Source organism: Oncorhynchus mykiss, chromosome 8, assembly GCF_057628025.1.
Source record: "Oncorhynchus mykiss isolate SJ-2025 chromosome 8, ASM5762802v1, whole genome shotgun sequence".
In the NCBI taxonomy this organism is placed as follows: Eukaryota; Metazoa; Chordata; class Actinopteri; order Salmoniformes; family Salmonidae; genus Oncorhynchus; species Oncorhynchus mykiss.
This window is the reverse complement of record NC_143029.1, coordinates 46,439,834-46,466,902: the sequence shown is the minus strand read 5'-3', so window position 1 is coordinate 46,466,902 and position 27,069 is coordinate 46,439,834. Positions and strand designations below refer to the sequence as shown.

Genomic DNA, 27,069 nt, shown 5'->3' with positions numbered 1-27,069 from the left:
AATTACATGTTGCATTTATATTTTTGTTCATTGTAGTATGCTTACTTACTTAGTTATTGTGTTCTTCATATTTATTCATATTTCTTGTGTGTTTTCTAATATTACATTGTTATTGATTATTGCATTGTTGGGTTTTGCATTTGCAAGAAAGGCATGAAATGCCTTGTGCATGTAACATTAAAACTTGAAACTATTCCCTACATAGTGCACTACTTTTGACAGAGCAGTATGGGGTAGTGCACTATATGTGGACTAGGGTGCCATTTGGAACAAAGACTTTCACATCTGACTGTGATCAGAGGTTGGAGCCGGGCCGTGTGGTTGCCTCCTTAACCAGAAATAGGTCAGTAGACTCACAGACGACTGAGAGAGACTGTGATTCAGCAAAGACATGAGAGGGCGCACAGAGTTGCTCGGCAGTGTACAAGAGGGTAGATAGGGTGTGTGTGTGTATCTGTGAAAGAGAGAAAGTGTGTGTGCATGTATCTCTGTATATGTGTGTGCACAATTGTATGTGTGTGTCTGCGCGTGTGTCCATGCGCGTAAGCATACATTTGTTCACGCCATTAGAGGCAAGTGCTTTTGAAATGACTTGAGAGTGGCAGCTGGCAGTTGCATCTATCAATGGCCTAGCACAGACATGGAGACTTAAAATAAGCGTTCATGCAGCACTGAAAGACTGGTGCTTTCTTTTAAGGAATCTGGGAATCTCTCGCTGGGCGATTTTAGTCTTTGTTTAAAATGGGAGACACAGATGTCTGTTTGGTAATATGAGTGTGTGTGTGTATGCGTGTGTGTGGAAGTGAGTGTGTGCTCATAGAGACATTTTTACCCTTGTGATAATGGAGGAGACACAGAACGTTAGTCGTCAGTCAAAGACTAACGTGATTGACCTGAAGGTATGGTCTCACTATGGGCCAAACCTTAACATGATAAATGTGTTCAGAACTTAAACATGGGTACAAAATATGCTTTGAAGTCTAAGAAGGGAGATGTGATCGAACATTTGAGGTGTAGGGACAAAACAGGGTCCTACGCTGACCTTTTTGAAAAATGTTGGGCACACAAAGAAATTTAGGAGCACAATGAAAAATATTAGCTATTAAAGTTAGAATCCTTCATTTCTGGTGCTCCTAAATAAAAATGCCAGGTCGCAGAACAAAATATTTAGGCTCATATGCGAGTAAAATGGTCGCACAGTAGAGTCCTGATACAGTATCTCAAGCCCTAACTACATTATAAAAGGGTCAAGTTTAAATGGGATAAACTCCAAGAAGACATAGTCAACTCTCTGGTTTACTTTAAGCACTTCTCTTACAACATAGCCAGTCAACCATGCCGTTGTAGCAGGGTTGACGTCAATTCCAATTGAATTTAGACAATTCAGGAAGTAAACTGAAATTCCAATTCAATAATGGAAAATATTTATCTACATTTTCCATGACCTCAGAGGATATTGAAGAGAAGAAGCTATTTCTTTCAAATGTTTAATTATTGACTAACCGGAATTTGAACTGACCAACCCTGTGTTGAAGTGCTTGGTAACCCTGGCCATTGCCACACCTGAAGTTTGGAGCCAACTAGGGCGGCTATGAAAAATCTATATTTGCTTAGGATGTGGAAAGGTGTTGTGTATGTCAGCCGCAGACGGATAGCTCACTATAGAAGATGGAAGTGACTGAACTGAGTTGGATGGGCCTACTGTTTTAGGGATACGGGAACTAAATCAGTCTCATCATTAAATGTCTGTCAGAGAAGGCTATCTGCCCACCCGAGGGTGAACAATGACAATAGTCGTATATATTCTCTAAATGTAAGCAGCTGGGTTCTGAAACGTGACCACTAGAATGGAGCCCAAACTGTAACTGAAAAAGGTAATTACCTGCAGTTACATATACAAAATAAAATATATTAAAGTGTGCACACGCACACACTGAAGTTGGCAAGTAACCTCTACACAAATGTAATCTACATATACAGTACAAAAACAAACACATAGGCACACACTGTCTGTGTCTATGTTGTACAAAACAAACACACTCAATGCAATTGTCTCAAAGCTTATGAAATGAAAAATCTCCTGTTTGACCAATGGCCTGCTGTGAATGTCTGATAGAGGAGAGAGTAGAGAGAGTAGAGAGAGAGAGAGAGAGAGAGAGAGAGAGAGAGAGAGAGAGAGAGAGAGAGAGAGAGAGAGAGAGAACCACTCAACAGCACAGCTGGTTACAATCAAAGCCTGAGAACTGAGGCTAACATTCTCAATCAAACTCCTGTGAGTTAGTGCCACTGAAGCTAACATTCTCAATTGAACTTTCTGTGTAGGAGTGTTAATGCTACCACTAATTAGCAATGAGGCTAGTTTATCGCTTTGAAGCTACGTTGAAGCACTTGAGGGTAACACTGAGCAAAATTCTCAGGTTCACCTCAATGTGTTAGCGACAATGCTACATTCTGAAATTAAACTATGAGAGGGAGAGTACTTATCGACACAGTTAGTTTGACATCACTGCGTCATCATGGCTAAAAATAAATGCTAAATTCTCAACTACATTCCATTGACTTAGCACTTGGGCTACATTACCCATTTATAAGTCCATTGAGTTAAGTTCTCAATTTAACCAGTGACATAGCTCTATGCTAGGTCTGGCTTGCTCAGTTTAGCTCAATGATGGAGAGCCAGGGGTTAAAGGAAAGAAAACAAACGTGATCTTAATATTAAAACTTTTCCTCAGATCGAAAAGTCATGACTATCATGCTTTTAGGGAAAGAGGGTCCTTTTTGTAAATGTATCAAACTGTAAGTTTGACCAATTCCAGTCTCTTTGCTTATGGGGTCCAGGGTTCTCACCAGGTGAATTTGTATGTAGAAGGAACTGAGAAGCTCAGTTTTGGTGACTTTTTAAAAAGGACATTCTACACCAAAATGAATGGAAATAAAATTATGCTGACAACCATCTCAAATATAATTTCTTCCTCCAGAAATGAGACAAGTAACATATTGGTAATAATTATGTTTAAATATAGCCTATACAGTGCCTTGCGAAAGTATTCGGCCCCCTTGAACTTTGCAACCTTTTGCCACATTTCAGGCTTCAAACATAAAGATATAAAACTGTATTTTTTTGTGAAGAATCAACAACAAGTGGGACACAATCATGAAGTGGAACGACATTTATTGGATATTTCAAACTTTTTTAACAAATCAAAAACTGAAAAATTAGGCGTGCAAAATTATTCAGCCCCTTTACTTTCAGTGCAGCAAACTCTCTCCAGAAGTTCAGTGAGGATCTCTGAATGATCCAATGTTGACCTAAATGACTAATGATGATAAATACAATCCACCTGTGTGTAATCAAGTCTCCGTATAAATGCACCTGCACTGTGATAGTCTCAGAGGTCCGTTAAAAGCGCAGAGAGCATCATGAAGAACAAGGAACACACCAGGCAGGTCCGAGATACTGTTGTGAAGAAGTTTAAAGCCGGATTTGGATACAAAAAGATTTCCCAAGCTTTAAACATCCCAAGGAGCACTGTGCAAGCGATAATATTGAAATGGAAGGAGTATCAGACCACTGCAAATCTACCAAGGCCTAGCCGTCCCTCTAAACTTTCAGCTCATACAAGGAGAAGAGTGATCAGAGATGCAGCCAAGAGGCCCATGATCACTCTGGATGAACTGCAGAGATCTACAACTGAGGTGGGAGACTGTCCATAGGACAACAATCAGTCATATATTGCACAAATCTGGCCTTTATGGAAGAGTGGCAAGAAGAAAGCCATTTCTTAAAGATATCCATAAAAAGTGTTGTTTAAAGTTTGCCACAAGCCACCTGGGAGACACACCAAACATGTGGAAGAAGGTGCTCTGGTCAGATGAAACCAAAATTGAACTTTTTGGCAACAATGCAAAACGTTATGTTTGGCGTAAAAGCAACACAGCTGAACACACCATCCCCACTGTCAAACATGGTGGTGGCAGCATCATGGTTTGGGCCTGCTTTTCTTCAGCAGGGACAGGGAAGATGGTTAAAATTGATGGGAAGATGGATGGAGCCAAATACAGGACCATTCTGGAAGAAAACCTGATGGAGTCTGCAAAAGACCTGAGACTGGGACGGAGATTTGTCTTCCAACAAGACAATGATCCAAAACATAAAGCAAAATCTACAATGGAATGGTTCAAAAATAAACATATCCAAGTGTTAGAATGGCCAAGTCAAAGTCCAGACCTGAATCCAATCGAGAATCTGTGGAAAGAACTGAAAACTGCTGTTCACAAATGCTCTCCATCCAACCTCACTGAGCTCAAGCTGTTTTGCAAGGAGGAATGGGAAAAATGTTCAGTCTCTCAATGTGCAAAACTGACGGAGACATACCCCAAGCGACTTACAGCTGTAATCGCAGCAAAAGGTGGCGCTACAAAGTATTAACTTAAGGGGGCTGAATAATTTTGCACGCCCAATTTTTCAGTTTTTGATTTGTTAAAAAGGTTTGAAATATCCAATAAATGTCGTTCCACTTCATGATTGTGTCCCACTTGTTGTTGATTCTTCACAAAACAATACAGTTTTATATCTTTATACTTTCGCAAGGCACTGTACATGGTCTATATTGTCAGATGTGCCATCAGCAATAAGCATTATCACCTGTAGCTCAAATGATGCAGCATAGTGGCTAACAATACATAGGCTGAAGTATGGGGTTTGTCCATCTGCATTTACGCCATTGGACATAGCATCCTGAATGTTATTGTTATTTATTATTATTATTAATAAATATGAATTATTATTCACTTTTTCGTTTTTTATTACAAAGTAAGTAATTACCATTTTAATACACCATTGCCCCTTTAAGAGCTATGTTGTGCAGCTGTACCTAAACCATGCTTAAAACTTTGGTTGTAACTGGCACGAGCGCAATTGTAGGAGTAGAGAAGTAATCATGGAAGCAATGGAAAGCTGGGATCCCCGTCTTTTTTAACAAAGGCCAAAACTGCTTTCAAAAGTGTTAGTCCCGCGATTGCATTAACAATTGTTGTACTGCTTGTCAGAATACATGTTTCCCTCACTATGTATTTTGCAACTTTTTTTATTGCGGATCTACACTGATCTCAAAAATGACCTCTCCAGAATCCATATGAATCCAATCCGTTGCAGTGACAGAGAACTAGAACCTCTGCGGAAAGTGCTTAGGCTACATTTGGAGCGTAATAACAACAGTTAGCCTACATTCACTATAAATATGTCCAGGGTCTGAGCAACTCAAACCTTCTGCTATATTATCATGTTAGGTATAAAGACTATACTTAGCAACTTACTCAGTTATCACTGGAGAAAAAACTCATGACAAATAGTGCCAAAATAGCATGAGATAAACTTCAGGCCCTGGATTCAGGTTCAACAGCACCCAGGACAGACAGCTGGCTGAAAGCAGGGATTGGGATATTGTTCACTGAGCGGTTTTAACACGGGAATGTAAGAATACGCAATGGCCTCTTTGGAATACAACCCTGACAACATTTCAAGCTTCTGGCTGTCCATTTGAAGCACAGAGGCAATAAATCATTCCTTTTTAGGGGTCATGTGGATTAAGATGGTTTAAATATCAGATGGTGATAAAGGTAAGAGCTCTATACGCGCACAAGGACAACAGTTAAAAATGTTTGGCTAAATCTGACACATTTACAGAAACGTTTATAAATGTGTATGTCCTTGTCATATAAATCGAATAGGGGTGGTTTCAAAGACACAGGTTAAGCCTAGTCTTAGACTAAAAAGCTATTTCAATGGAGATTCTCCATAGAGGGGGATCAGGTGGAATGGAGCTTGAACCAACAACCCTGTGCCATAAAGGTCCAGACCTTTTAGCAGAGGATATTGTATGCTTATATACGCTGTACAGTACAGTGCCATACATTGTCAATCACAACAAGCTGTTTCTGCTTAGACAATGACCAAACAAAGGAACCTTTTGGGATAAATCAGTCTAATTGAGAGAAACAACCTATGGAATGCAGTCATACATGAAAAGGGTCAAATGAAGGACAAATAGTTGCAACATTCCCGTCTAGGTTTCTGTCTACACTAATGAACGAATCTGTCCCCGCATTTTCCCCATGCAAAACAAGCGTGAGACAAAGGAAGCCTTGTGTCGTCATCCCCACATATTAGCCTGGCTAACCTTTGATAAATGCCATCTCGTTACGATAATCATATTTGAACGGTCTCGTATGGTTAAAATTATCCAATCAATTTATCATGCCTGCCATGGTTGTCCCATCTCGGCCCTAAATTACTGTTTTACCAGAAAAATGGCACAGGGAAAACGGGAGGATAGACTAGGAGAGATGGGATGGTCATTGGTGAAATAGGGAACAACTAATAATGATGAGAAATATGTATCTAAAGCCAAGAAACAGCTTCTGCTTTGAAAATATGAAATGGCCGCCTTACTACACACAAGTTGTTCTTGATGTTTGTAAAGGCATGGTTACCTTGTCCTGTCTTTGGCTTTCAAGTGGGGAAAGTGAATGATATGACAGGAAAATAACCATAACACAATGACCAAAAGGGACAGTCTTTCAAAGGTGAGGAACCAAGTGTATCGTATGCAGAGCATGAGATAAGCTATCTACTTTTCAGATGCACTACATATACAAAAGTATGTGAACAAATTAGTGGATTTGGCTATTTCAGCCACACACATTGCTGACAGGTGTATACAATTGAGCACAGAGCCATGCAATCTTACTGTATAGGAGTGGCCTTACTGAAGAGCTCAGTGACTTTCAACGTGGCACCGTCATAGGATGACACCTTTCCAACAAGTCAGTTCACAACATTTCTGCCCTGCTAGAGCTGTCCGGTCAACTGTAAGTGCTGTTATTGTGAAGTGGAAACGTCTAGGCGCAAAAACGGCTCCGCTGAGAAGTAGTAGGCCACACAAGCTCACAGAACGGGATCGCTGAGTGCTGAAGCGAGTAGCGCATAAAAATCGTCTGTCCTCGGTTGCAACGCTCACTACCGAGTTGCAGATTGCCTCTGGAAGCAACGTCAGCACAATAATTGTTCACCGGGAGCTTCATGAAATGGTTTTCCATGGCCGAGCAGCTGCACACAACCCTAAGATCACCATGAGCAATGTCAAGCATCGGCTGGAGTGGTGTAAAGCGCTCCGCAATTGAACTAAGGAGCAGTAAAAACACATTCTCTGGAGTGATGAATCACACATCACTATCTGCCATGAAAATGGGTTCGGTGGATGCAAGGAGAACGCTACCTGCCCGAATGGATAGTGCCAACTGTAAAGTTTGGTGGAGGAGGAATAATGATCTGAGGCTGTTTTTCATGGTTCACGCTAGGCCCCTTAGCTCCGGTGAAAGGAAATCTTAACGCTACAGCATACAATTACATTCTAGACGATTCTGTGCTTCCAACTTTGTGGCAACAATTTGGGAATGCCCTTTTCTGTTTCAACATGACAATGCACCCGTGCACAAAACAATGTCCATACAGAAATGGTTAGTCGAGGTCAGTGTGGAAGAGATTGATTGGCCTGCACAGAGCCCTGACCTCAACCCCATAAAACACCTTTGGGATGAATTGGAACCCCGATTGTGAGAAAGACCTAATTTTTCCAACATCTGTGCCCGACGTCACTAATGCTCTTGTGGCTGAATGGAAGCAAGTCCCCGCAGCAATGTTGTAATATCTAGTGGAAAGCCTTCCCAGAAGAGTGGAAGCTGTTATAGCAGCAATGGTGGACCAACTCCATAATGCCCATGATTTTGACAAGCAGGTGTCCACATACTTCTGGTCATCTAATGTAGTTTCTCACATGAGCAAAATAAACCTTTGCCACAACAACAATATCAAAGAATTTGCCTGAGCGACTTAATCTTGTCATATGACTGTTTAATTTTCCAGTAATCTTCAATTTTCTAGTTCAAAACCATAGGTGGTCATCATGCGTTTATCAATTGAATTAGGAAATAACTTAACTTCAATTGTGCTGCCATGAATGACCCTTCCATATCTTTGATAATGTATTCCAACCCTCACTCTTGGCCCTCATATCTGTAAATTGCATCTACAGTATCTACTCTAATATGAGGCGAGTTGTCTCTTGCTACTGTTTGGTTTCACTTTAGACATTTCATTTTTTTTATCTCATGACTTCTCTCTCCTCATTTGAGTGAAAAAGACAAAGAAAACCTTTTACATTGCTTCTAACAAATGTAGCCTTATGGTCTGGGTCTTCAAGTAAAATCATTTTCGTACAGTTCTCTCTTGTGGTTTCGCTCCAAAGCTATATATATACATAGAGAGTCGCACACTCTCTCTCTATATACATATAAACTCCCAGTAATTTATTTGTTAAAACACCAATTTTTCGGCATCACTGTGCATTCTCCATGACCTCTACACTAAATAATTTTCTCTGGGTGCATGCCAGCTCATGCTTTTTATTTGCTCCAAAGCTAACACACTAACTAGCCTGCATCAGGGGATGGAAAACGTAAGGTTCTTAACTTGGCTATAGCCACAACCACCGTGCCAAGCTTCCACTGAGATTACCACCCGAATACCAGCCTCTAGAAATGAGCGTCAAAGCAAACAAACTTATGCCCTTGTCAATCTCCCTCCCACTATGCAATCTATTGCTCTTGGCTGCTAAACAAGGACACGATTCAGAGTAGACCTGGTCGAATGCCTGATTTAAAAGGGGAATTAGTTTGAAAATGGGTTAGTTCGAGGCTGAGGTTGAAACTCTGCCATCACGAACAAAAACTTCAGCGGCTGCACCTTTTAGTGTTACATCACCCGGTCAACCCGGTAGTGGTGGAAATGTTGTAGTGGCAAACTTGACCGTTCCAGATGTGTGTATATTTAACTCCCACATTAAAGTGAGGATGGGGGCTTGAGGTAGGGCTTTTAAAAACACATCTAAAATCAGATTACAATCCTAACTTTCACCATTAGGTGCATAAAAAAATATATGTAACCCTTTATCAGCTGTTAAGGGCAACTTCTACTTACCCCTATGCGCAGCACAAAATCTGGCGGGGAAATCCGACCCGACAGAGAAAATGAAAAACAATGAATACAGCTGTTCTCAGGCAGGCTAGAGGCTCGATATTGTTACTGTTGTATCACAGTGGATGACCACTAGCAACTTATTGGAGCTTTTGAACATACAATAAAATGTATACAAAAAGTTACATCATTCAGATTTCATTTAGAAAATGTTATATACTTTTTCTTTCAGTGAAAATGTGGAGAAGGTTGTGTAGATGTGTAGAATTATTTTTAAATGTAATCCCTTTTTAGATTTAATTGTAAGGCAGCAAAATGTGACAACTGTGCAATGGGTGTGTATGCATAATATTTACATTTGACATTTTAGTCATTTAGCAGGTGCTCTTGTTCATAGCGACTTACAGTTAGTGCATTCATCTTCAGATAGCTAGATGAGCCAACCACATATCACAGTCAAATATACAGGATACGAACATTCCATTTCCGGCTAAACAATGAATATACACTCATCTGCCAGTTTATTATGTACATGACCAAGTTCAAGAAAATGGATCACTCCTACAGACACGTGGCCGTGGCTTGCTATATAAAGCAAGCAGATAGGCATCGAGGCATTCAGTGACTGTTAGATTGAACGTTAAAATGGGCAAAACGAGTGACACAAGCGACTTTGATTGTGGTATGATCGTCGGTGCCAGGCACACCGGATCCAGTATCTTAGAAACGGCCGCCCTCCTGTGCTTTTCACTGTCTAGTGTTTTGCCGAGAATGGTGCGACAAACAAATAACATCCAGTCAGCGGCAGTCCTGTGGGTGAAAACAGCTCATTGATGAGAGAGGTCAAAGGAGAATGGCAATAATCTTGCAAGCTAACAGGTGGGTCACAAAAAGATGGGCTATTGCAGACAGGCGAACACACCGGGTTCCACTCCTATCAGCTAAAAACAAGAAGAAGCAGCTCCAGTGGACATGGGATCACCAACACTGGACAATTGAGGAGTGGATAAACATCGCCTATTATTACTGTCCGAGATGTTGACAGCCTTAGCCCAAAAACGACACATTTACTGAGTATTAGACTGTAACAGGACATTATGTTGAATGACTGGAAAAATCTAACTGAAATTAAAGATATTTTAAACACCCCTGTCTTCCTACAGAGAATATTACTTCCTGGTGCCTGGAGTCCAAGTGTTAGATGAGCTATGTGTTGACGTTGAAGCTTTAGGGAAAAATGTTCAATAGTTTTATGGGTTTACTTTGGGTGTTGCTTTTTACTTTTACTTTTTTACTTTACCCCTTTATAGTGATTACACAGTTTTCGAAAAATACTGTATGTTTATCTTGGGCATTTCATGTGAGGGACAAACATGAGCATTTGTGAGGACCCTGTGATTGTATATGATTATGAAGCCAAAGATCTAATGAACAGTGTGTAAGTATGAACTGTATTTGCGTGACCTGATACATGTCCTTGCATATAGATGGATGAGAAAAATCGACCTATAGTTGAAGTTTGTTATTTACAACTATGTTGGTTTTACAGTATAGACTGCATAGGCGAGCCCCAGGTACCTTCTGATGACCCGTGGGAGACTTCCGATGAGTATTTGGAACCAGAGGACAACCGCTCAGATGATAGCTCCGATATGTTATGTTCCCCCAGTTTTTGTGTGGTACGTGTCACAGTATGAGTTTCTCTTTCTGTCCAAGGTGGACAACAGTTTCCATACAAATATAATTCGATGAGGCAGTGTCTTCATAAGTATTGTGGTTGTCTTTGTCAACACAGAACTGGCAGTGCACTTCAGAATCCACCATGCATAGAGACTCTTCCTTTCATTGGGCTGGATGATTCCGTGGGGCTCAAATGGGGCTACCAAGGAGAATCATCCTGAAAACAGATGACACAAGACTCCTTGAAGTGTCACCACCAACAATGGCTGAGCTGATACAACTTCGAGGGGACATCGCCACGCAACAGGGGATGCAGTTGACACACCTTTGAGCAGGGAAGGACCTGAGCCTTCCCTAATGTCAGACTTGGTGGCGGGAAGTGTGAAAACCTACACAGTACTGCTACTACAGAGGACATGCTGCCACTCAGTTTATTATCCATCCTGATTGCCCTAGTCACTTTTACCACTACCTACGTGTTCTCTGGAGATTTAATTTGACCTTTATTTAACTAGGCAAGTCAGTTAATAACAAATTCTTATCTTCGATGACGGCCTAGGAACAGTGGGTTAACTGCCTTGTTCAGGGGCATAACACCAGATTTTTACCTTGTCGGCTCGGGAATTCGATCATGCAACCTTTCGGTTACTAGTCTAACGCTCTAACCCCTAAGCTACCTGCCACTTCTCTGGAGTGACAAATCACGCTTCACCATTTGGCAGTCTGATGGGTTTGATAGATGCCAGGAGAACGCTACCTGCCCCAATGCATAGTGCCAAATGTACATTTTGGTGGAGGACTGGACCCCTCGAGAAGACTCAACACCTCTAGAAAAAACAGTCTGGTGTGTCTGTGGCATTACAATTTGTGTACTTGTCCCGCTGAAAAACAAAACTCTATCCCAGCGTTAAGTATTTAGAAGACTGAGGCAGGTTTTCCTCTAACATTTTACCTTGGCTTTTCTCCTTTCATATTTATTTTTAATCCTTTATTTTTAAACTCCCCAGTCTCTGCCGGTGACAAGCATAGCCATAACATAATGCTGCCACCACATTACATGACAATACAGAGGGTTTCACTCTGAGATGTGTTGGATTTGACCCAAACCTGACATTTGTATTGAAAGCAGCCCCAAAAATATATATTTGCCATGTTGTCTTGCAGTATTAATTAAGGGCCTAGTTGCAAACATAATGGATGATTTGAACTAGATTTTTCAACGCAGGCTTTCTTCTTTTCACTTTGTTATACAGGACAGTAATGTTGTGTGAATTAAATGTTGTGAAACCTCTGTATTTTCAAGTATTGTGGTGGCAGCATCAGTTAAATGTGTGTAATTTACTGTAGAGGAAGCTCTTATCCAGAGCAACTATGGTTTAGTGCCTTGCTCAAGGGCACATTGACAGATTTTTCACCTAGTCGGCTTGGGGATTCAAACCAGCAACCTTTCACTTATTGGCCCAACACCAATGACAAAGACACACCAGAATGGCATTCCAAGAGGACAGTGTTCCTGAAAGGTACAGTCTCAGTCCTGACTCAAATCCACTTAAAAATCAGAGACCAGGTTTGAATATTGCTGTGCTTCAATGATTCCTAAACGAATTTACTGAGCTTGACCAATTGTGACAAAAACAATGTTGCCCCAAGAGTAGGTAGAATCTTATTCAAAATGATTGGCAGCTGTAATTGCACCCAAATGTGCTTCCACCAGGTATTAACTCTGGAGTGTGAAGACTTACGCAATCAAAACATCTTATTTTTTTAACATTTATGAATTTAGAACGTTGTTTATACTTTTCTTTCACATCGAAAATGTGGTTGCGTAGATCTGTAGGGGAAATAATTACATTTAATCCCTTTTTAGCTTAAATTCTAAGGCAGCAAAATGTGATAACTGTGCCAAGGGGTGTGAAGACTAGACACTGTATAGCATTTTGCAACAAAACATAAAACCATCAGTGATACATTTCAAACAGATATGTCTGTCATTGAACATGCCATGAATAGATGGTGAAGAAACACACCAATCTCTTTCATACATTCTTTAAACAATAAAAGCTAATTTATCAACATTTCTAAACATATTTAGCATTTCGGAATGAAACTCTTCAAAAAGTCTGAAAAATTGTTGCATTTCCATGGTCATTTCTGAAAGAACATAAATATTTTCAAAAGCTAATGACAGACATTCATTTCGACTTCAAATTCAAACCCTGGTCATCTTGGAACCTTTTAAGAGAAAATATGAATCCATCTCTCCACTGTTAACTTTGGGCAAAAATCTATTAAAGTGACCATCCCACATATTTTTTGATAAATGTTTTAGGATACATGTCAAATATTTAAAGTTGGCCAAATTATGTGTTTACATATATTTTTTATATACAGTCGTGGACAACATTTTTGAGAATGACACAAATATTAGTTTGTATGATGGCGGTTTGTATGATGGCAAGTTGTATATACTCCAGAATGTTATGAAGAGTGATCAGATGAATTGCAAATAATTGCAAAGTCCCTCTTTGCCATGCAAATGAACTGAATCCCCCAAAAACATTTCCACTGCATTTCAGCCCTCCCACAAAAGGACCAGCTGACATCATGTCAGTGATTCTCTCAATAACACAGGTGTGAGTGTTGACGAGGACAAGGCTGGAGATCACTCTGTCATGCTGATTGAGTTTGAATAACAGACTGGAAGCTTCAAAAGGAGAGTGGTGCTTGGAATCATTGTTCTTCCTCTGTCAACCAGAGTGGTCTCCTGAGGATAGCTAATCAGCCGTGTCGAAGATTCCAGAGTGGTGATGAAAGCCGTGTAAACAATGATTTGAAGAGAATAACCGGATGGTCCTACTTATATTTGCTTTCTTAGAAACAGTACTTAGAACAGCTACTTAACTGTAACATTGATTGTTAAGAGGCTACTTTGTCTTCTTCAACCTTGTGTTGCGTTTCTGGGTCGTGACTAATCATAGATCTCAGCTACAGCTCATGATCATCCTAGTCTGATATGTTAATGCTTTATACCCTCGGGTAAAAAGGGGAGTTTGTGTCTTGCTGACACGCTCGCCGGGTTCACAATTTACTATGATCTCGTTAGAGAACTAAAATCACAATCTTATCGTCACAAAAACATTTTCCTTATCCTGGATATTTTCTACAAAACGTAAAGTATGTAAACATGATTTACACAAGCCCTTCAAGTTACACTGTTTTCGTTATAAAGTCTTCATTTAACTTTGAATGACATCAAAAAAATAGACATTAATCTTCCACATTCCATCTCTCATCATTACCAACATTCAGAGGATGAAATATATTGTCCCGGTGTCCATTGTTTGATGTTGAAGTTCTTGGGCGGTAACCATTTCATAAGGCACACAGATATTCCGATCACCCCAACTAGGCCCCAAAGAGACTCATCTGCTGCCTATGGTTTACGATCCACTCTGCGGGAGAGGGCTCTGTAGAGCTGATCCAATGTAACCTGATCCTTTGGATCCTCACAGGAGAGTCATGACAACAGTATCAAACCTTTTGACAGGTCCACAAACAAAGCAGCACATTTGTGACCAACGGTCTTATATAGCAAAATTTGAAATTGTGTTTTTTACATTTGATACAAGTAGAGAACATTTAGTATCACACACTACAGTTGAGGAACAATTGGGAAAGTAATTCTGCTTTGAAAGTTGATAAACTCTTAACCTTACTTTTGAGAAAATGGCCCTTGAGTATTTTTGGTACCTACTGGAGAGCTCTTCTTTGTCGTCACCCACTCAGCATTGTTCACACCATTTTAAGGTGTAGCCGCACCCATCTCTTTAAATATTCACAACTGAGGCTATGTACCAAACAAACAAAGATTGAAAGACTAAAGGCTGGTTTATACTATGGGGTGTGTTCGATAATTTAATCTGGAGAGCCAGTTGGCTAGCTACTTCTAAACAGAAATGAGAGAACAGCTCACTGTGACAGTTTTACTCACACTAGCAGAGCTGGTTAGGCTGTGTTTATGTTATCCAGAGCGTTGGTGACTGCAACCGTGCTGCTGGCAACAATTTAATTATGCTTTTTTTGACAACGTTTACTGACACTGACCATATTCAACAAGTGTTCGTAAATTCGTCAGCTATTCTGAGCTCTGGCACACTCAGATGAGAGTGCTCTGAAATCGGAGTAGATAGAGCGAATTTACCAGCTACGTCTAACAACAGTTGTCGCAGTGACTTCATGAATATTCGAATGCAATAGTTACTTGCAAAGTGGAATCTTTTGTTTAGACATGTAGCTAGCTAGCTAAACAATTAACCATAATCCCAACTCATAACGTTATTACCCTGCATGAATCTGCAGGTAGCTAACCAACCAGGTTCAATGTTAGCTAGCTATAACTAGCAATCCAAATGGCTCTGAGATATGAATAATATTACTACACAGATCATACACGTAATGTTAGCTAGGTAGCTATCCGGTACACTTTAACTTGAAATGAAAACAACTTTCTGACAAAATTAGAAATGTGTAATATCTGAAAATGTAGCTAGCTAGACTATCTTACCCATTTACATGGATGGACACTTCTCCCTCTCTGTCACTGATGCCATGTGTCACGTTCTGACCTCTATTTCCTTTGTTTTGTATGTAGTTAGTATGGTCAGGGCGTGAGTTGGGTGGGCAGTCTATGTTTGTTTTTCTATGATTTGGGTATTTCTATGTTTCGGCCTAGTATGGTTCTCAATCAGAGGCAGGTGTCATTAGTTGTCTCTGATTGAGAATCATACTTAGGTAGCCTGGGTGTCACTGTGTGTTTGTGGGTGATTGTTCCTGTCACTGTGTTTGTTGTCACAGGATAGGACTGTTTTGCGTTTTCACATTTCTTGTTTTTGTTAGTTTGTTCATGTGTAGTTACTTATTAAAACATGAATCAAAACAACCACGCTGCGCTTTGGTCCGCCTCTCGTACAGACGAACGTCATTACAGAATCACCCACCCCAACAGGACCAAGCGGCGTGGTAACGGGCAACGGCAAGAGGAGCAGCAGGAGAAGCAACAGAGGCAGCAGCAACAGGAGCAGCGGCAGCAGCAGTGGGAGAGGCTGCACTATTTGGAGAAATTGACATGGGAGGAGATTCTAGACGGGAAAGGACCCTGGGCAGAGCCAGGAGAATATTGCCGCCCCAAGGCCGAGCTGGAGGCAGCAAAAGCAGAGAGGCGGCATTATGAGGAACTAGCACGGCAGAGTGGATGGAAGCCCGAGAGTCAGCCCCAAACATTTCTTGGGGGGGGGGGGCTAACAGGGAGTATGGCTACGCCAGGTAGGAGACCTGAGCCAACTTCCTGTGGTTACCGGGGGGCTAGAGAGACCGGGCAGGCACCGTGTTATGCGGTGGAGCGCACGGTGTCCCCAGTGCGGGTGCACAGCCCGGTGCGGTACATTCCAGCTCCGCGTATCGGCCGGGCTAGAGGGGGCATCGAGCCAAGTGCCATGAAGCCGGCTCTACGCATCTGGTCTCCAGTGCGTCTCCTTGGGCCGGCTTACATGGCACCAGCCTTGCGCACGGTGTCCCCGGTTCGCCTGCATAGCCCAGTGCGGGCTATTCCACCTCGCCGCACTGGCAGGGCGACCGGGACCATTCATCCGGGTAAGGTTGGGCAGGCTCGGTGCTCAAGAGCTCCAGTGCGCCTGCACGGCCCGGTCTATCCGTCACCACCTCCACGCACCAGCCCTCCGGTGGCAGCCCCCCGTACCAGGCTGTCTCTCCGGCCCATCCTTACAGGGGCTCCCTCCTCTCCAGCGCTGCCGGAGTCTCCCGCCTCTCCGGCGCTACCAGAGCCTTCCTCCTGTCCAGCGCTGCCGGAGTCTCCCGCCTGTTCGGCGCTACGAGAGCTACTCAGTCCGGCGCTTCCAGAGCCTTCCTCCTCTCCAGCGCCGCCAGTGCCGCCCGTCTGCCCAGCGCCGCCAGTGCCGCCTGTCTGCCCAGTGCCGCCCGTCTGCCCAGCGCCGCCAGTGCCGCCCGTCTGCCCAGCGCCGCCAGTGCCGCCCGTCTGCCCAGCGCCGCCAGTGCCGCCCGTCTGCCAGGAGCCGCCAGTGCCGCCCGTCTGCCAGGAGCCGCCAGTGCCGCCCGTCTGCCAGGAGCCGCCAGTGCCGCCCGTCTGCCAGGAGCCGCCAGTGCCGCCAGTCAGCCAGGGGCCGCCAGTGCCGCCAGTCAGCCAGGGGCCGCCAGTGCCGCCAGTCAGCCAGGGGCCGCCAGTGCCGCCAGTCAGCCAGGGGCCGCCAGTCAGCCAGGGGCCGCCAGTGCCGCCAGTCAGCCAGGGGCCGCCAGTCAGCCAGGGGCCGTCAGTGCCGCCAGTCAGCCAGGGGCCGCCAGTGCCGCCAGTCAGCCAGGGGCCGCCAGTAAGCCAGGGGCCGCCAGTGTCGCCAGTCAGCCAGGGGCCGCCAGTGCCGCCAGTCAGCCAGGGGCCGCCAGTGCCGCCAGTCAGCCAGGGGCCGCCAGTGTCGCCAGTCAGCCAGGGGCCGCCAGTGCCGCCAGTCAGCCAGGGGCCGCCAGTAAGCCAGGGGCCGCCAGTGCCGCCAGTCAGCCAGGGGCCGCCCGAGCAGCTGCCCCTCTGTCCAGAGCAGCTGCCGCCCCTCTGTCCCGAGCTGCTATCGCCCCTCTGTCCCGAGCTGCTATCGCCCCTCTGTCCCAAGCTGCTGCCGCCCCTCTGTCCCGAGCAGCTGCCCCTCTGTCCCGAGCAGCTGCCGCCCCTCTGTCCCGAGCAGCTGCCGCCCCTCTGTCCCGAGCAGCTGCCGCCCCTCTGTCCCGAGCAGCTGCCCCTCTGTCCCGAGCAGTTGTCCCTCTGTCCCGAGCAGCTGCTTCACTTCTGTCCCGAGCTGCCCCTCTGTCCCAAGCAGCCCCTCTGTCCAGTGGGGTCATTGAGAAGGGTGGCCATGGTGAGAAAGCCACGGAGGCGGACAATAAGGAGGACTAAGAAAATGACGTGGGGTCCGCGTCCCGCGCCAGAGCCGCCACCGCGGACAGACGCCCACCCAGACCCTCCCCTATAGGTCAAGGTTTTGTGGCCGGAGTCCGCACCTTTGGGGGGGGGGGGGGGGGGGGTACTGTCACGTTCTGACCTCTATTTCCTTTGTTTTGTATGTAGTTAGTATGGTCAGGGCGTGAGTTGGGTGGGCAGTCTATGTTTGTTTTTCTATGATTTGGGTATTTCTATGTTTCGGCCTAGTATGGTTCTCAATCAGAGGCAGGTGTCATTAGTTGTCTCTGATTGAGAATCATACTTAGGTAGCCTGGGTGTCACTGTGTGTTTGTGGGTGATTGTTCCTGTCACTGTGTTTGTTGTCACAGGATAGGACTGTTTTGCGTTTTCACATTTCTTGTTTTTGTTAGTTTGTTCATGTGTAGTTATTTATTAAAACATGAATCAAAACAACCACGCTGCGCTTTGGTCCGCCTCTCGTACAGACGAACGTCATTACATCATGGTTGCCCTTAGTTTAAAGATGGAATCCGGAGACAGGCATTTTATACAACAGTGTGTTCTCTTTTCGACTCCGTCTGCATATTTGCAATCAATCGGCAGAATTTTCTCCATCTCCTTAGCTATCATACTCTAATTCCACTGATTTCAAAACTCGGTTCTCCAGAAAGTGGATAGCAACACTCATGCAGTTTTACTAGGTGATATCTTTTTTTTAAAGCCACGTTTGAAAGAATTACCTACACATATGGACCAGCTTATCTTACAGACAGAAGTGTGCTACATGGCAGACCAATCTGAACTCATATCTCGGCATGTCCAGCCCACTCACCTCAGCAAATCATGGCTAGAGGGAAGGTTGCTGACTTTTTCTGTGGCTAAACCAACTAGGCTCCTAATTTAACAATTGTATTCCCATTTACAGATGGCATACAAGTTTGCTATTAAGGCACATGAAAGTTCACATGTTCCAGAAGGCATTTCTGCCCTAAAGCGCATTTTGATTAAAAAAATAAGTTTACGTTCAAATGGCGCTCCTGTGAAGTAGTGATGTGTGACATACGCCTAGTTTCCTGAAACAAGTCACATTTCATTTTAGTGTCTACAGCATTGACAAGATCATTAACAACTAAAGTGGTTGCTGTAATAGTGCTATGGCCAGGCCTAAACCCTGATTGGTTTAGATTCAAAATACATTTCTCAGATCAAAAAGAGCAAAGTTGTACATTACCAAGGATTTGAGAATCTTAGCTAGACAAGGAAGCCTTGAAATGGGGCGATAATGATTAAGATCACTACTATCCCCTCCCTTATGGAGTGGCAGCACAAGAGCTGATTTCTATACTTATGGAATATTTCCTGATAATAATGTTAAATACAAAATGTGCCACTATGCACACTTTAGCAGACTAGGATCCAATTGGTCGGCCCCTGTGGATTTCTTGTTGTCTATTGCTAGCAACCATTCAGGTCTTCTTTTTTTGTAAGTAGCCTAAAATAAATATATTTGACTATCCATTTATTTAATCATTCAGCAAGTTACCCCTATCAGCATCCAGCCCAATATTATTGTGAATTGGCTTAGAAGTTATTTCAAAGAGATGTCAGCTGAAATAGAATGTTGATTAAATGTAGAATGATGCATTTTGTTCCGTTATGAGGCCAATGTCTGAATTAATTTGTTGTGGAAGTGAGGAGGAAGTCGAGCCCTTCAGGGATTTGAGAGCTTCCCAGAATCTAGCAGGGTTCCCATTACAATCTGAAAATGTGGTTACATAATAATCAGATGTAGCTTTTCTGATGTCTTACACAATAATTCCTCAGTTGCTTAAAAGCTTGCCAATATGGTCTCCCGAGTGGCGCAGCGGTCTAAGGCACTGCATCACAGTGCGATCGGCTACACTACAGACCCGGGTTTGATCCCAGGCTGTGTCGCATCCGGCCGCGACTTGGAGACCCATGAGGCGGCGCACAATTGGCCCAGCGTCGTCTGGGTTAGAGAAGGGTTTGGCCGGCTGGGATGTTCTTGTCCCATCATGCTCTAGTGACTTGTGGCGGGCCAGGCACATGCACGCTGACCTCGGTCGCCAGTTGTAAAGTGTTTCCTCCGAGACATTGGTGCGGCTGGCTTCCAGGTTAAGTGAGCAGTGTGGCTTGGCAGGGTCGTGTTTCGGAGGACGCACGGCTCTCGACCTTTGCATCTCCTGAGTCCGTCCGGGAGTTGCAGCGATGGGACAAGACTAACTACCAATTGGATATCACAAAATGACTTCTGATCATTCCGGAGTGTACCAGGCATTCGATCTCCCTTTAACCCGTAATGTGGTTAAAAATGCTCAAAGCTATATCAGGTTCAGGGATAGCTGTAATACAAGGTCACTAAAATAAAGATTGTGTAAAAAAGCCTGTTCACTAAAGTTTTTAAAGTTCCTCTTGATGAAACAAGGTGATGAAACAAGGTTAGTAATGCATTTTCACATCTTGTCACGCCCTGATCTGTTTCACCTGTCTTTGTGATTGTCTCCACCCACCTCCAGGTGTCACCTGTTTTCCTAATTAGTCCCTGGGTACTTATTCTTGTGTTCCCTGCTTGTCTATTGCTAGTTCGTCTTGTTTGTCAAGTCAACCAGCGTGTTTTTCTCCGTTCTCCTGCTTTTGCCTTCTCTCTGTTTTGCTAGTCCTCCCAGTTGTGACCCTTGCCTGTCTGGACTCTGAACCCGCCTGCCTGACCATTTCTGCATGCCCTGACCTCGAGCCTGCCTGCAACTCTGAACCTCCTGGACTCTGACCTGGTTTTGATCTTTTGCCTGTTCACGACCATTCTCTTGCCTACCCCTTGGATAATAATAAACATCAGAGACTCAAACCATCTGCCTCCCATGTCTGCATCTGGGTCTCGCCTTGTGCCCTTATCCATCTCTGACACAGACAACTGGGTAATAGTCACTAATATCCAGTGGGGAAACCCCACTAGTAACATATTTATCTGGAGTATTTGTTAAAATAAGATCAGAGTTAACTTTGAAAGATCTTAATGGTTGGGCCGTGTAGGCTTCGTCACCAGCTGGTTTAGGTTTAGATCATTACAGGTCTTAGATTGTCTGAAGACTCCATTTCCCAATCAGAATTTAGGTCACCCATGATAATAACATCTGATTTAGTAAAAGAAGACAACAAAGCACTCCTCGAATCATCCCTCAAGTGCACAAAGGTTAGCCATTGGGAGACGGTAGACCCCTATAACAGTTATGGATACATTTTACTCCAGACAAAGGCTTAAAGATATTAGCTCTAATTTCAGTAAAGAGAGAGAAATTATTTTTTATTTAAAAAAAATCTACAATACTGACAACGTATCAGCTCCTAGAAAGATATTACCACATTTGGCTTCAAATATTGATGCAGCTTACCCAATAACAATAATACACTAAATCACAGATTTGCACATCAAGAAAAATATTTATATAAATTATATTAGCCTATTATTAGCGAAATAGAACTCAATCGACTGAACATTAAATATATTTCAATATGATTGAAATACATTATATAGATCTATAGCCTTTACTGTATTTATATTTTAATGCAGTTACCTCTGTCTTTATTTTAAGAATATTTTTAGGCCTATCCTTCACTTGTGTAACAATTGCAATTACATTGGCAACTTTGTATTTGTAATCTACTTGGTTGTGAAGTTATCGGCGGTCACAGAGAGCTGGATACACATCTTGACTCTATGTTTAGCGGAGATCTTCTGAATGTAAAGTGAAGGGCAAAAACTAATCTAACGATGTACTTCGCTGTTCTACAAGTGGTCTGAAGCAGCCGGTAAATAACGAGAACTTTCAAGTGCAACTTCAACAATAATGATTTTGGGAACCTGGTCAGAGATTTATGTAATGGACCTACAAAGGTTATTTGCCTTAAGATGCTATTGGGAAACCAGGCCATGTGCATGATCTTCCGTGACCTTTTGATCCAGAATTCGGACACACAAATTGTTATATCCCAGCAATGGTATAGCCTACAGACTTGTGCTTCTGAGAGTCTGTTGTATGATTTGAGCTTTAGTTCATTTTTTATTAATACATTTAACCTCCCTAACATCCTAGCAATGGGAGTATAATAGCAAATCTGCAGGATGGTGATTTATATTGACAGACATACTGGGAATAGATAATGACTAGATAACGGCTAACAAAATGGATGCCAGCATTCTAATCTGTAGTTTTGTGCCCTGGATATCTTTTTGTTTGTGTACAAGGTTAAGTGGGTGGTGTACTGAAGTGAATGATGTGAGTGTGTGGCAAAGGTCCCCCATCCATGAACAGGCACTCTTTCACAGTCTGATTCACTGTACTAAGACTTGACAGTAATGTGTGGCCTAATGGATGCATGAATAATAACTCTAGTCCTAGTAAAGTGTGTACTGTATGTGTGACTTTTCTTCCCGGTTTTCTTCATAAACTGACCTCTTCATTCATCACTAGTGTTTGTGTGAGAAAAATCTTTGTATAGGAGTGGGGGACTGAAACGAAAACAGACTTCGGATCATTTCTCAGCACTTTCTGCTTCTCAACTGATCATGTGAAACAAGAAGAGGTACTGTATATCTCTACATCTGGACATGGCTATTTTCAAATCTCATAACAAAAAAAATGACATTGAAGTTCCTCATTGGTTTTCATCCTGACTGTTTTAGCGCCATGTCACAGTGAGATGAAATATGGACTACTTTAGGGGCTGGGAATATACTATATGAAGTTATTTCAGAATAAGAAACTTGAAACTAATGAACCATTCTGGTCTAGTTTACTTGAAATATTGTCTGACTGATTTGTAAATGTTGACACAATATAAGCTACAGATGTAAATGTGTGTATCAATCAATGGCACATCTATGTATCTTCGATGAACTAAACAATGGGGCTTTCATTCTCATGAATTCTTACTCTCACCATAAGGGGAGACAGCATGGCAAAGTGTGTTAATCTTTACTTTACAAGGCTTCGTAAACACTCACATAGATTTCGCACACTCGGAAGAAGGCATAGCAGCGTTGTTAAAGCATACTTTTGTGGTTTTAACTGTCTCTGTGATCAAGATAATGAGGTACTTTGATTTGCACAAAGTGAGGAGTGCCTGAGTATCATTCTAATATGAATGACTCACATAAATGTTCCTCTGCTGGTAGCGAAGGTACAGGTTGTGCATGATGGCCCCGTCATGAAGGTCTTCCAGGCTGGCCATATCCTCCACTCCCCCTGAGCTGCTGGGGTGCATGGGCTGCACTTTCTGTCTGGTGAGGGCATTCTGCTTGTAGGTGTACACCTGGGTCAAAACACAGAGGGTAGGTTGTAGGTTGTGAGTGGACAGTTCACTAAACATTCTCCTTTACAACAATGATCTGGAAGATTTGTTCATAATTCACTTCATGTCATATGGTTCTATTGAAGTCACCAAATGGACCATAGAGGTAATGGGTGAAAATATTTTGAAACAAGAGTATTTCATTTGGTCTTTATTGACTTATTCCTTGTTTTACCAGGTGAGTTGACTGAGAATACATTCACATTTACAGCAATGACCTGGGGAAAGTTACAAAACATAGTAAAAATACATAGTTAACATAAAAAATATATAGGCAAGCAAAACCACACACAAAAAGATCAAGCATAGAATCATAAGAAACAAACACATTATTCCCTAAAAAGGTCCTCACACAGCCATCTGACCTGCCTCAGAGGCACTAATTCATCCAATTTCAGCAAACTCTGTACACCATTCCACAAGCAAGGTAGAAAATAGCTAAAGGCTAACCTAACTCTATCGAGATGGAAGGGATCTCCAGAGTTAGCCATCCCTTAGACCGTGTCTGACAGCTTGTATTTCCGTAGGTGAACAGAGAAGCTAGGTATGGAGGTAGGTTATGCAACACGGCTTTATAAACAGCTAGTGTGCAATGCATCGATCTACAAAATTTCAAAGAGGGACAGCCTACTTTCTGATACAGAGTGCAGTGATGTGTGCTGAAACTATCACCCGCAATAAAGCACAATGCACTACGATAACTACATCCAGGGGCTTCAATACAGTGGCATCTGCATTCATATTGACAATATCACCATTGTCTAAGACCGGAATAAATGTTGACTGAATTATTTGTTTTCTGCTATTTAAGGAAAGGCATGACCTATTCCCATAAAAGCCCATTTTAATTATTAACTTCTTAATTAACTAACTCATCAACATGATTTTCGAATGAAAGCCTATTATCAATCCAGATGCCTAGAAATGTATAAGTGGGGACACAATCAATGAGGGCACCATCCAATGTTACGTATGCATAAATCAGCAGATATATGTTCACGTGATTTGGAAAATAGCAGATACTTGGTTTTACATGCATTAGGAGAATATTCAATCAACGTCACACCAAACATACAGAGCAAATTGTTGCCATATTCTGGTAATATAAGATATTAATGCTCCATTGTTTTATTGGAACGTTGTAAGTACATTCCGGGGACCAAAGACGTTTAAAACATAGAATATTCTGTCATGGTCCCCTGGAGGTTTTTGTCTAGTTCCTGACTTGTTCCGGGGATGTCCATAAAGACGTTTTTAGGACGTTGCCTGGTAGCCCTAAAGAAACATTCTCCCCCCAAAAAATATGTGCCTCATTATACATCACCCCTTGTTACTGTTGCTAAGCCCATCAAAGCCCTGATTGGCGAACCACTGATCCATTCACAGTTCTTTTGTCTGTTGACAAGGTTAGGGAAACGGACACACACACCAGGTCTATCAATATAAAGCATTTTCAACTTACAAATTTGCCCCACATGATTACATTTTGCATGTTCATTTAAACAGTAGTTATAATTCAACATGTCCTCACCCAGGATTTGAACTCACAACCTCTTGGTTCAAAGCATCTTTCGTTTACACCACCATGTCTGGGTAAAATATTGATTTCACCTGTATTGCTACACTTTGCACTTCAAACTAAATCTCATCTCTATTAAAAGTACACTCATGAAAAACGATTTTATTTATCAGTGTATTGTTTTTATTCTTTATTAAAAGTTTTATTAATTCAGGTCAGCCCAATTGAGACCAGGGTCTCATTTACAATGGTGACCTGAGTACAAACATTTTCACAATCAAGAAAAATGTACATTCCAAATGAAACAAGAATAATATATACACTACCATTCAAAAGTTTGGGGTCACTTAGAAATGTCCTTATTTTTTAAAGAAAAGCACATTTTTTGTCCATTAAAATAACATAAAATTGATCAGAAATACAGTGTAGACATTGTTAATGTTGTAAATCACTATTGTAGCTGGAAACAACAGTTTTTTTAATGGAATATCTACATATGCGTACAGAGAACCATTACCAGCAACCACCACTCCTGTGTTCCAATGGTATGTTGTGTTAGCTAATCCAAGTGTATCATTTTAAAAGGCTAATTGATCATTAGAAAACCCTTTTGCAATTATGTTACACAGCTGAAAAATGTTATCCTGGTTTAAAGAAGCAATCCAACTGGCCTCTTTAGACTAGTTGAGTATCTGGAGCATCAGCATTTGTCGGTTCAATTACAGGCTCAAAATGGCCAGAAATAAAGGACATTCTTCTGAAACTCGTCAGTCTATTCTTGTTCTGAGAAATTCCATGCGGCTATTCCATGCGAGAAATTGCAAAGAAACTGAAGATCTCGCTGTGCACTACTCCCTTCACAGAACAGTGCAAACTGGCTCTGGTGCACAACTGAGCAAGATGACAAGTATATTAGCTTCATTAAATCGTACCCGTAAAACACCAGTGTCAACGTCAACAGTGAAGAGGTGACTCCGGGATGCTGGCCTTCTAGGCAGAGTGACAAAGAAAAAACCATATTACAGACTGTCCAATGAAAATGTAATATTAAGAAAAAAAGAACAGACACTAGACAGAGGAACTCTGCCTAGAAGGCCAGGATCCCGGAGTCGCCTATACACTGTTGACGTTGAGAATGGTGTTTTGCAGGTACTATTATATGGAGCTGCCACACAGAAGTACCAGTCAAAAATGTGAACACACCTTCTCATTCAATAGTTTTTTCTATGTTGTAGAATAATAGTGAAGACATCAAAATTATGAATTAACACATATGGATGTAACTGAAAAAAGTGTTAAACAAATCAAAATATATTTTAAATTTGAGATTCTTCAAAGTAGCCACCCTTGGCCTTGAACACAGCTTTGTACACTCTTGGCATTCTCTCAACAAGCTTCATGAGGTAGTCACCTGGAATGAATTTCAATTAACAGGTGTCTCTTCTTAAAAGTTAAATCGTGGAATTTCTTTCCTTCTTAATGCGTTTGAGCCAATCAGATGTGCTGTGACAGGGTAGGTATACAGAAGATAGCCCTATTTGCTAAAAGATCAAGTCCATATTATGGCAAGAACAGCTGAAATAAGAAAAGAGAAATTCCTTTAAGACATGAAGGTCAGTCAATCCAGAAAATTTCAAGGACTTTGAAAGTTTCCTCCAGTGCAGTTGTAAAATCCATCAAGCGCTATAATGAAACTGGCTCTCATGAGGACCGCCACAGGAAAGTAAGACCAAGAGTTACCTCTGCTGCAGAGGATAAGTTCATTAGTTACCAGCCTCAGAAATGGGAAATGAACTGCACCTCAGATTACAGCCCAAATAAATTATTCACAGAGTTCAGGTAACAGACACATCTCAACATCACCTGTTCAGAGGAGACTGTGTGAATCAGGCTGTGTGAAGAATGTAGGAGGAGGTGTGATGGTGCTTTTCTGGTGACACTGTAAGTCATTTATTTAGAATTCAAGGCACACTTAACCAGCATGGATACCACAGCATTCTGCAGCGATACGCCATCTAATTTAGTTTGCACTTAGTGGTACTTACATTTGTTTCTTAAAAGGACAATGACCCAAACACCTCCAGGCTTTGTAAGGGTTATTTGACCAAGAAGGAGAGTAATGGAGTGCTGAATCAGATGACCTGTCCTCCACAATCTCCCAACCTCAACCAATTGAGATGGTTTGGGATTAGGTGGACCGCAGAGTGAAGGAAAAGCACCCAACAAGTGCTCAGCATATGTGGGAACTCCTTCAAGACTGTTGGAAAAGCATTGTTCATGAAGCTGGTTGAGAGAATGCCAAGAGTGTGCAAAGCTGTCATCAAGGCAAAGGGTGGCTGCTTTGAAGAATCTCAAATCTAAAATATATTTAGATTTATTAAACACTTTTTTGGGTACTACATGTTTCCATTATTGTTATTTCATAGTGTTGATGGCTTCACTATTATTCTACAATGTAGAAAATTGTAAAAAATAAAGAAAATC

General features: G+C 42.3%; 1 protein-coding gene across 1 annotated transcript in view; it reads right to left on the bottom strand.

The window, feature by feature from the left end:
• The window catches only part of LOC149981668 (unconventional myosin-X-like), a 176,818-nt gene that overhangs the window by 41,531 nt on the left and 108,218 nt on the right, over window positions 1–27,069 (bottom strand). The window contains exon 3 of the mRNA XM_090181691.1: window positions 22,869–23,027. Coding sequence (XP_090037817.1) covers window positions 22,869–23,027 — 159 coding nt within the window. The remainder of the gene's footprint in view (window positions 1–22,868; window positions 23,028–27,069) is intronic.